This window comes from Scyliorhinus canicula, chromosome 6 (assembly GCF_902713615.1).
Source record: "Scyliorhinus canicula chromosome 6, sScyCan1.1, whole genome shotgun sequence".
Classification (NCBI taxonomy): domain Eukaryota; kingdom Metazoa; phylum Chordata; class Chondrichthyes; order Carcharhiniformes; family Scyliorhinidae; genus Scyliorhinus; species Scyliorhinus canicula.
The window spans coordinates 127,137,847-127,148,514 of NC_052151.1; the positions used below are offsets into that span (position 1 = coordinate 127,137,847).

The window sequence follows — 10,668 nt, forward strand, 5'->3', positions numbered from 1 at the left end:
TTCTGAGATGTTACAGAGCACCATTTTTCTTCAGGAACTTAAATTTCCATAGTCCAAAATAATACAGACATTACACTGACAGACAATTAAGATTCGCTATGTACAAATTTTGTTCAGTGGAGTGCTTTTATTACTTTGATGGAAATGACTGATCTCGAACTTGAAACTGTATGTTTCACTCCACCACTCAAGTTCCTTTGGCTATGTTATTTCACCATTCACCTTAAATGTGTGCTTTCTAGTTCTTGACCTTTTATGCCAGCCGGAACAGTCTACTCATCTACTCATTTTAACCTCTTGCCAAATGGCCTGACCTCTCATCCACCTCCTAAGGAGGGCAACTCTAGCTTCGGACAACTCTAGCTTCTAGCCGAACAATCTCCTTTTGAAGGCTGACCATTATTCCTTGCACTTTTGCCTGTCAAGAAACGTTTCAACCTTTCAAAAGTCTGAACACTCACTGACAGATTCAAAAACAGCTTCTTCCCACTGTTACCAGACTCCTGAATGACCCTCTTATGGACTGAACGGATCTCTCCATGAGTCATCATGGAATGTATGATGAATGGCAGGACCCTGTTAAGCACCGAAGATGAGAGGGACCTTGGTGTGCATGTACCTTTATAGCAAGGCGAGTGTATAAAATGCTGAAAGGCAAGTATACTTACTGGCCGAGGCATAGATTATAAAAGCAGGGAGGTTATGTTGCAACTATATAAAATGCTGGTGAGGCCACAGCTAGAGGGATTACAGGAGGGATGTGATAGCAGGAAAGGGTGCAGAGGAGATTTACTGGGACATTGCCTTGGGTGGAGAGTTTTAGTTATGACGAGTGATTGGATAAACTTTGTTTCCTTGGAGCAGAGGAGACTGCGGGGCAACATGATTGAGATATATAAAATTTGAGGGGCATGGAGCGAGTAGGCAGGAAGAAATGTTTCCCCTTGGAAGGATTAATGATAAGGAGGCATGGATTTAAGGTAAAGGGCAGGCTGTTTAGAGCAGTGTGAGGAAACACTTTTTTTCACCCAGAGGGGTGGTGGGAGTCTGGAACTCGCGTCTTGACAAGGTGGTGGGGGCAGAGACCCTCATAACATTCAAGGTATTTAGATGCGCGTTTGCAATGCCAAGGCATACAAGGCTATGAGTCAAGTGCTGGAAGATGGGATTAGAGTACTCTAGTTGTTTTTGACTGGCGTAGACGCGAAGGCCCTTCCGTGCTGTAGACCTTGGACTGTAGTTTTTGCACCTCTTGAATTTTTTTCTCTCATCTGTCCCATGAGTTATTGGTCCATAGAATACATACAATAGTGTAATGGCACCTATATTGTTCTTAATTCTAAACAAATAAATTATTCCCTTGATTCCTCCAGGACATCCTCTCTGGCACTGCAGTATTCTCAATCAATACTACCATCCCACCATCATTGTTCCTTTCTTCCTTAAACACCTTCTATCCATAAATACTTAGTACACAGTCCTGCCATCTTTTTTTTTATTGTCTCATTATATTCTGCTGTGGCTGCAATCCACCAACCTTTTTTTAAACCACATTTTGCATGATTATGTACATATAATGTACTGTGGATTTTAGACCTTTTTTTGCACTACCTCTCCCACCAAATAACTTGCTATCTTTGAAGGCCCTTAATTTACTGTGTTCCTCCCTTCTGACGCAACATACACCATCATTTCTGATCTGTCCTTGTGCTCCTGTTATTTTTGCAGTTGGATAGAAACAAATACCCCTTATTACTATTCAGAGGCAGTAACTATGTTTGGACCAAACCTTGATCTGGTTTGGAGAAGGCTGACTGAATTAGTTGTATATACAAAGGAAATGTTGTCAAGTCATATTGCATGGATCACTGAAAATCTACCCAAGCTTATTGAGTGGGTAAGTACAGTGCTTTACAATAATTCTATATATGTAACAGGTTTTGAGGGAATATTGCATTATATCACTTGTAGATTCTGACCAATCAATTAAATGAGATTTGGGACAGATTTCCTTGGCTTTCCTTCCAGTTCTTTCTAGAATTCTAATCCCCACTTTTGCACTGGTAAATTGATAAATTCACTGGTTTCTCTCCTTGAGTTTTGATTGTTCTACATGAAATGTCAGTGACTTACACAAGTGATTCTTCACGCTGGAACCAGGCTGGTTCAGCTTGGGTCCATGGTAGCTACATATCCTAATAATTTTGCACTGCTCTCCTTTTTTACAATCCCGGGGCTCAGGAGAGTAATTCTGAATTGGAAGTCATGACTTCCGAGGTATTTAGAACATAGAACATAGAAAAATACAGCACAGAACAGGCCCTTCGGCCCACGGTGTTCTGCCGAACCTTTGTCCTAGATTAATCATAGATTATCATAGAATTTACAGTGCAGAAGGAGGCCACTCGGCCCATCGAGTCTGCACCGGCTCTTGGAAAGAGCACCCTACCCGAGGTCAACACCTCCACCCTATCCCTATAACCCAGTAACCCCACCCAACACTAAGGGCAATTTTGGTCACTAAAGACAATTTATCATGGCCAATCCACCTAACCTGCACATCTTTGGACTGTGGGAGGAAACCGGAGCACCCGGAGGAAACCCACGCACACACGGGGAGGATGTGCAGACTCCGCACAGACAGTGACCCAAGTCGGAATCGAACCTGGGACCCTGGAGCTGTGAATCAATTGTGCTATCCACAATACTACCGTGCAGCCCTTAAGAACAAATTAATGTACACTCCATTATTCTACCCTAATCCATGTACCTATCCAATAGCTGCTTGAAGGTCCCTAACGTTTCCGACTCAACTACTTTCACAGGCAGTGCATTCCATGCCCCCACTACTCTCTGGGTAAAGAACCTACCTCTGACATCCCCCCTATATCTTTCACCATTCACCTTAAATTTATGTCCCCTTGTAATGGTTTGTTCCACCCGGGGAAAAAGTCTCCGACTGTCTACTCTATCTATTCCCCTGATCATCTTATAAACCTCAAATCGCCCCTCATCCTTCTCCGTTCTAATGAGAAAAGGCCTAGCACCCTCAACCTTTCCTCGTAAGACCTACTCTCCATTCCAGGCAACATCCTTTTCCAAAGCTTCCACATCCTTCCTAAAATGAGGTGACCAGAAATGCACACAGTACTCCAAATGTGGCCGTACCAAGGTTTTGTACAGCTGCATCATCACCTCACGGCTCTTAAATTCAATCCCTCTGCTAATGAACGCTAGCACACCATAGACCTTCTTCACAGCTCTATCCACTCGAGTGGCAACTTTCAAAGATCTATGAACATAGACCCCAAGATATCTCTGCTCCTGCACATTGCCAAGAACCCTACCGTTAACCCTGTCTTGCGCATTCATATTTGTCCTTCCAAAATGGACAACCTCACACTTGTCAGGGTTAAACTCCATCTGTCACTTCTCAGCCCAGCTCTGCATCCTATCGATGTCTCTTTGCAGCCGACAACAGCCCTCCTCACTATCCACAACTTCACCAATCTTCGTATCATCTGCAAATTTACTGATCCACCCTTCAACTCCCTCATCCAAGTCATTAATGAAAATCACAAACAGCAGAGGACCCAGAACTGATCCCTGCGGCACGCCACTGATAACTGGGCTCCAGGCTGAATATTTGTCATCCACCACCACACTCTGACTTCTATTGGTTAGCCAGTTCGTTATCCAACTGGCCAAATTTCCCACTATCCCATGCCTCCTTACTTTCTGCATAAGCCTACCATGGGGAACTTTGTCAAATGCCTTACTAAAATCCATGTACATCCACTGCTTTATCTTCATCCACATGCTTGGTCACCTCCTCAAAGAATTCAATAAGACTTTTAAGGCAAGACCTACCCCTCTCGAATCCGTGCTGACTATCCCTAATCAAGCAGTGTTTTTCCAGATGCTTAGAAATCCTATCCCTCAGTACCCTTTCCATTACTTTGCCTACCATCGAAGTAAGACTAACTGGCCTGTAATTCCCAGGGTTATCCCTATTCCCTTTTTTGAACAGTGGCACGACATTCGCCACTCTCCAATCCCCTGGTACCACCCCTGTTGACAGTGAGGACAAAAAGATCATTGCCAACGGCTCTGCAATTTCATTTCTTGCTTCCCATAGAATCCTTGGATATATACCGTCAGCCCCGGGGGACTTGTCTATCCTCAAGCTTTTCAAAATGCCCAACACATCTTCCTTCCTAACAAGTATCTCCTTGAGCTTACCAGTCTGTTTCACACTGTCCTCTCCAACAATATGGCCCCTCTCGTTTGTAAATACTGAAGAAAAGTAGTCGTTCAAGACCCCTCCTATCTCTTCAGACTCTATACACAATCTCCGGCTACTGTCCTTGGTTGGACCTATCCTCGCTCTAGTCATTCTCATATTTCTTACATATGTGTAAAAGGCCTTGGGGTTTTCCTTGATCCTACCCGCCAAAGATTTTTCATGCCCTCTTAGCTATCCTAATCCCTTTCTTCAGTTCACTCCTGGCTGTCTTGTATAACTTGTTTTTGACTCCTGCTTTTTGTGGATTTTTGACATACAGGGACTTGGAAAAAGTCTGAAGCATGGATTAAACTTAATTTCATAGAATCCCGACAGTGCAGAAGGAGGCCATTCAGCTCATCGAGAGTCTGCACCGGCCCTTGGAAAGAGCATCCTACTTAAGCCAATGCCTCCTTAAGCCCACGCCTCCTACCCCTAGAGAGGCAGCACGGTAGCAGAAGTGGATAGCACTGTGGCTTCACAGAGCCAGGGCCCCAGGTTCGATTCCCAGCTGGGTCACTGTGCGGAGTCTGCACGTTCTCTCTGCGTGGGTTTCCTCTGGGTGCTCCGGTTTCCTCCCACTGTCCAAAGACGTGCAGGTTAGGTGGATGGGACATGCTAAATTGCCCTTAGTGACCAAAAAGGTTAAGAGGGGTTATTGGGTTATGGGGATAGGATTGAAGTGAGGGCTTAAGTGGGTCAGTGCAGACTCGATGGGCCGAATGGCCTCCTGCACTGTATGTTCTATGTTCTACACCTGTAACCCCACCTAACCTTTTTGGACACTAAGTAGCATAGCAAATCTATCTAACCTGCACATCTTTGGACTGTGGGAGGAAACCCACACAGACACGGGGAGAAAGTGAAAACTCCACATAAACAGTCGCCCGAGGCAGGAATTGAACCCGAGTCCTTGGAGCTGTGAGGTGGCAGTGCTCACCACTATGCCACCATGCCCCCCAAAATTTTGATTTTTTTTTTTGTTTCTGACTACCATGATTAACTTTTTTTTTTTTTACAGCTTCATTCTAATCTCCCAGATGCAGTGTTGCAATTTGTACAGTATATCAAGGAATTGCTTCTCTTTGTACATCAGAATTACCTATTTCCAGCTTTGGAATATATGGAAATGGTAATGAAACAGTGGTGGAAACAGCTTGCCAATTCTTGCAAGTAAGTATCTCTGATCTGTGTACTTTTGAACCCATTCCGACTGCTCACAAAGCCTAGGTTTTCTAAGATGCCTACCTGACTACTGTGGCATATATAGGTGTACCTTGGCTCTTCTCTTGGGTACAGTTATGCTGGTCATACAATAGATGTGAACACTTATCAATTGCCGGTACTCCATAATGATTGCTAAACTGTGGTGCAGCAATAATACTGCACAGCAGTCTCCACTTTTGGTATGCACCTTTTGGTTGTGCTGCTATGATCTCTCCAGACGGATTTAAAAAGCATTTAGTGATAGGAGTGTAGATGTGAATTGCTGAGCTACTTAATTTCACAGACTTCCTTATATTTGGCTGAACACTTCTTTTTTTTTCCTTAAATGCGGGAGGGATATTAATAAACTATGTGCCTTGTTCCTTCTGAGGGCTATCATTTTAACACCACATTTTACAAACCACCTGCATTATTTTGCTCCTGGGTACAGACCTTGACATTTCTTGTTCTAAACTTGATTGCAAGGGTCTCCCAGGTGTCTATAGCAAAATGATTTTACACTATGCTTTATCAGATTCATCTTCCTCTTTCCCTCTATGATGTCCTTTGTGATCTTAAAATGGATACCTGTCCTCCAGGAATGTGACCATCTTGGCTAACGGCCATGAGACTGGAGAATTGTCGCTATTATTTTAGCAGTTATGAATCCAGAGTAGCCTGGCTGGCTTCAATACGCAATGGCCATGCTTTGTGGTCTTTCAAAACCTATTTGAACCACTTTGTTTTCAGACACAAACTCAATCTCCATGAAACAGACATTTCAGATATTTATCTAATTCGCCTTGTTGGATAGGAAACAAATTGTGGGGATATAGAGATGGTAGCAGTGGGACTAAATAGATTGTTCTTTGAAAGAGCCAGTGTAGACTCTATGAACTGAATTATAGAATTTACAGGGTAGAAGGAGGACATTTGACCCATCGAGTCTGCACCAGCCCCTGGAAAGAGCACCCTACCCAAGCCCACACCTCCATCCAAGCCCTGTAACTCCACCCAACCTTTTTGGACCCTAAGGGTAATTTAGCATGGCCAATCCACCTAACCTGCACAGCTTTGGACTGTGGGAGGAAACCAGAGCACCCGGAGGAAACCCACGCAGACATGGGGAGAACGTGCAGACTCCATACAGACAGTGAGCCAAGCCGGGAATCAAACCTGAGACCTTGGAGCTGTGAAGCAACTGTACTAACCACTGCTGCCCTGCTACCCAAATGGCAACCTCCTGCGCTATTCTGATTTCAAAATTCAAATATCGTTCTGTGAAACTAGCCAGAACATTGTGCTATTTACCCTAAATTCATTTACTGTGGTATCGGTTGATAATTTTCTCCCTGTTAAGAACAATTCCATCTTTTTATGCCTGTCCTTTGAAAGAGATTTCTATAATGTCTCCTGTGTAGGATTAAAGTGTTGAACAATACTGAAACAGGACGCTATTCTGTGTACACTATTAAAATCCACAAACCTTCAATACTTAATGTTTATGCTACATCTTGCCTGTTTGCTAAACTTCAGGGGTGAAATCAGCTGGGACTGTATGAAGACACATTGTGTGAACACTACACATTTAACATGGAGTTATCTACAGAACATGACAACAGCTGTCAAAAACTGGGCCTCCTCCATGATCTCCAATCACTAAATGACAAGAAGCATACACCATTTTGGGAGTAGCAGTTCAGTTGGAGCATTCTTGAAGAGAATTAACCTTGTTACCTGCTGTGGAGAGGATTTGAAATCTATTTGAACTAAAAGTATAAATGCCACTTAATTCTTTGCTTTTGTTAAGACACTTTTTACCTAGCAAGTGCATGTATTTTGTACCCACTTTTTTCAAAATTGTTAAAGGTGTTGATTGTTGTATCTTCTATTGACTTTTCACATTCTTTTCTGCACATTACAACATTGTTTAAACATTAATTTAAAGCTGCAATGTTCAGAAATGTTTCACGTGGTGTAAGAACACAGCCAATCATACATTGCCGCAGTAATTAGATTTTGATTTCAACATGGTTTGATAAGATTACAGTATTTTATAAACTAAATCCATTGCCATGCAGGCCAGGTATGCTTAAAATTTAATGGGGCAGCTTGTATTTTTAAGTAACTGCAACAGTAATAACTGATGACATTTGTTTAGTAGAGTTGCAGTGGTTTGTTTCCATTTGTAGTAAATTATTAAAGCCATTCACGCTGCATGATATCTGTCAAGGTTCTATGGAAAAATATTTTGTCATGCTATCAGATTTGGCATTTTAGTTGAACAGTACTCATTAACTTTGGCAATGATGATATTTGAAATGGGTTCCAACCATATTTTGTCTGGTAATTTTTAATTTGGTAAAATAGTCCTCTCGGCAATCAAGCATTTCTAATTTCTAGTTGCTTCTATTCATTAATATTGTAAATACTGATCAATGACCTGAAATCAGCACTTCTTGAATTGCCTGTAGTGGTTATTATACCTTTACATCAGACATGCATCCTCTTACCAAATGGCCTAAAATTTCATGTTCTTCAATAGTACTGAAACAATGACCATGTAACCAGGATCATTTCAACAATGTCCATTTTAAAGGCATAACTAGGGTTCCACTAAACATTTTTAAATGTCCTCCGTCATGGTGTGGCAGAGGTATTTTAAAGCAAGTACCCCTCTCTTTCTGCTGTTTTTATATTGCTGTATTGTAACAGTTACCAGTCCATCAATCCATGTAATTAAGGTAACTGTCTGACTTGACTGCACATTCCAAAAGAGCAAATTTCCAGATGACGTCTTGTCAGTTGCCCTACTAGTGATAGGGATGCTGTTATCCCATTCTAACTTATTCTTTCGCATCTAATATCCGAACTTTGTAATGTATTGACTTGCACAAAGTACAAGACTTTACATGCAGAAATTCTAATTGTTCTATATCTTGCATATTGACACTGACACACTTTTTTTTTTGTATAACATTCAAATTACTCGTGATTAATCAATGCCCAGGTCAAGTCAATGTATTTGATCTGCATGCATGAGGATTCCGCAGATCATAGCTGCTGCATTCTATCTGGTAAACTGAAGAAAATTTATAATAAACTTTGCATCAAAAAAATAAGTATATTGTGGCTCAGTTTTTGGATGACTAAATATATATTATGTATATGTTGGATCACATTGGTGTCCAGTAATGTGTAAAATTATTTGGTAATGTGTAAAGAAAGTTCCAGATTATCACTAGGCCTCTGTATCGCTAGGTCTATGTTCTATGCCTGCCCAGTTGCTCACATCTGGGTAATTGCATGATTGAAAGGAAATTGCTTGAAATGGCACCCTGTTCTTTGAAAATTTGCAGTTGATTTTTGTGTTTGAAAGGGAGTACTATCTTAACCTAGCGAACCTTTCATATAAAATACATTTATAAAATGCATGCAATGTCCAATTGTACTTGACTTCATTTAAAAGCATGCATTATTTTGTTGTCAAATGCTTCATCAACTTTTTTCAGAAGACCAAAGTGATGTGGAGGTACTTGCAGAAATATTTTTGCTCCCTTTAAGTGTCATTCTTCCATTAGAGTTTTTCCAATGTCAACTAGCCTCACTGTAGCAACATGTTCTTCAAATGATGTACAAATTATTGGAAAGTAATGCACTGAAGATTGCAACAGTCTTTATGAAAATGTAGCCAACATTTGTACTGTTTAACTAATTGGAACAGATTAGTTAGAATATAGTTTAAAGTTCATTTTGTACATTACATTGGCAGTTATATAAAATTGAGGTTGTTTCGCAGTCGTTGTTTGCTTCTACTTCCACTTTCTCTTCCAACCAAAGTACTAAAAACAAATTTCTTGTTTATAATCCATTTTGCATAATCAAAATTATTTGGCCTATCACCTGCCTCCATTTTAATTGATTTTTGATGTGAAATACTGTTACCTTGTTCATTGACTAATTTATTAAAGGGTAGTTTTGACTCAAGATTCTGTATGTACATATTAATTATGGGACCAGTGTGATGAGTGGTGAATGTTATATGCAGATTGACCATACATGTTAATTCTGCTGCAGAACAAGTGTGTTGTCTCATTGTAAATTTCAATCATGAATTTATTTCTGGTGAAAATAAAAAGGATATTTAATCAATGTTATCTTATTTATGTTTGTAAACGCTACTTTTCTAGCTTCACTAATCCTTGTAACAATGTGGAATTATTTTGCAAAGCAGATTTCCAATACAGGATACTATACATTCTTTTTATTCATTTGTACGCAAGTGGGCATTGCTGGCTAGACCAGCATTTTTATTACCCTCTTGAGGTGGAGGTGATCTGCCTTCTCCTGCAGCCCCTGAGGTGCAGCCAGGTACATCCACTACTGTTAGGGAGGGAATTCCAGAATTTTGATGTAGTGACTGAACTGTGATATATTTCCAGGCCAGGATGGTGAGTGACTTGGGAAGAACCTCCAGGTGGTGGGGTTCCCATGTATCTGCTGCTCTTGCCCTTCTAGTTTGTTGTGGGTGTGGAAGATGCTGTCTAAGGAATCTTGGTGAGTTCCTGCAGTGAATTTCATTGATGGGATACACTGCTGCCACTGTTTCAGTGTGGGAGGGATTGTAATTCAGCTTTGTACTTGATGGTGTCGAGCTTCTTGTTTCGGTGGAGCTGCACTCATCCAGGCAAGTGGAGAGTATTCTATTACACTACTGACTTGTGCCTTTGTAGATGGTGGATAGGCTTTGGGGAGTCAGGAGGTCAGTTAATTGCTGCATGATTCCTAACCTTTAAACTGCACTGGTAGCCACAGTGTATGGCTGATCCAGTTCAGTTTCTGGTCAATGGTAACTTCCAGGATGCTAATTGTGGGGGCTTCAGCGATGGTAATTCCATTGAATTTCAAAGGATAATGGTTAGATTCTCTTGTTGGAGATGGTGCGGTGTGGTGGAAATGTTACTTGCCATATGAACACGGTACAGTCATCAGCGACCCACTTCTGACCCTGTGATGGGAGGAAGGTCATTGATGAAGCAGCTGAAGATTGTTGGCCCATCGTGTCTGGACAGGTGGACTACGTTCCATTGTTAAGGGATTGCTGGAGTGTGGGTAGGGCAACAGGGTGCAAGGGGTGGTGGGATACTGGAAATCCAAGCTGAGTCTGGGGACATAGC

At 41.5% G+C, this 10,668-nt stretch overlaps 1 protein-coding gene across 1 annotated transcript in view; it reads left to right on the plus strand.

Moving 5' to 3' along the window:
• Window positions 1-9,643, plus strand: part of tmem214 (transmembrane protein 214) — a 56,565-nt gene extending 46,922 nt beyond the window's left edge. Inside the window, exons 15-17 of the mRNA XM_038800109.1 lie at window positions 1,729-1,897; window positions 5,307-5,458; window positions 7,028-9,643. Coding sequence (XP_038656037.1) covers window positions 1,729-1,897; window positions 5,307-5,458; window positions 7,028-7,154 — 448 coding nt within the window. The 3' untranslated portion in view covers window positions 7,155-9,643. The remainder of the gene's footprint in view (window positions 1-1,728; window positions 1,898-5,306; window positions 5,459-7,027) is intronic.
• Window positions 9,644-10,668: the final 1,025 nt, after the last annotated feature.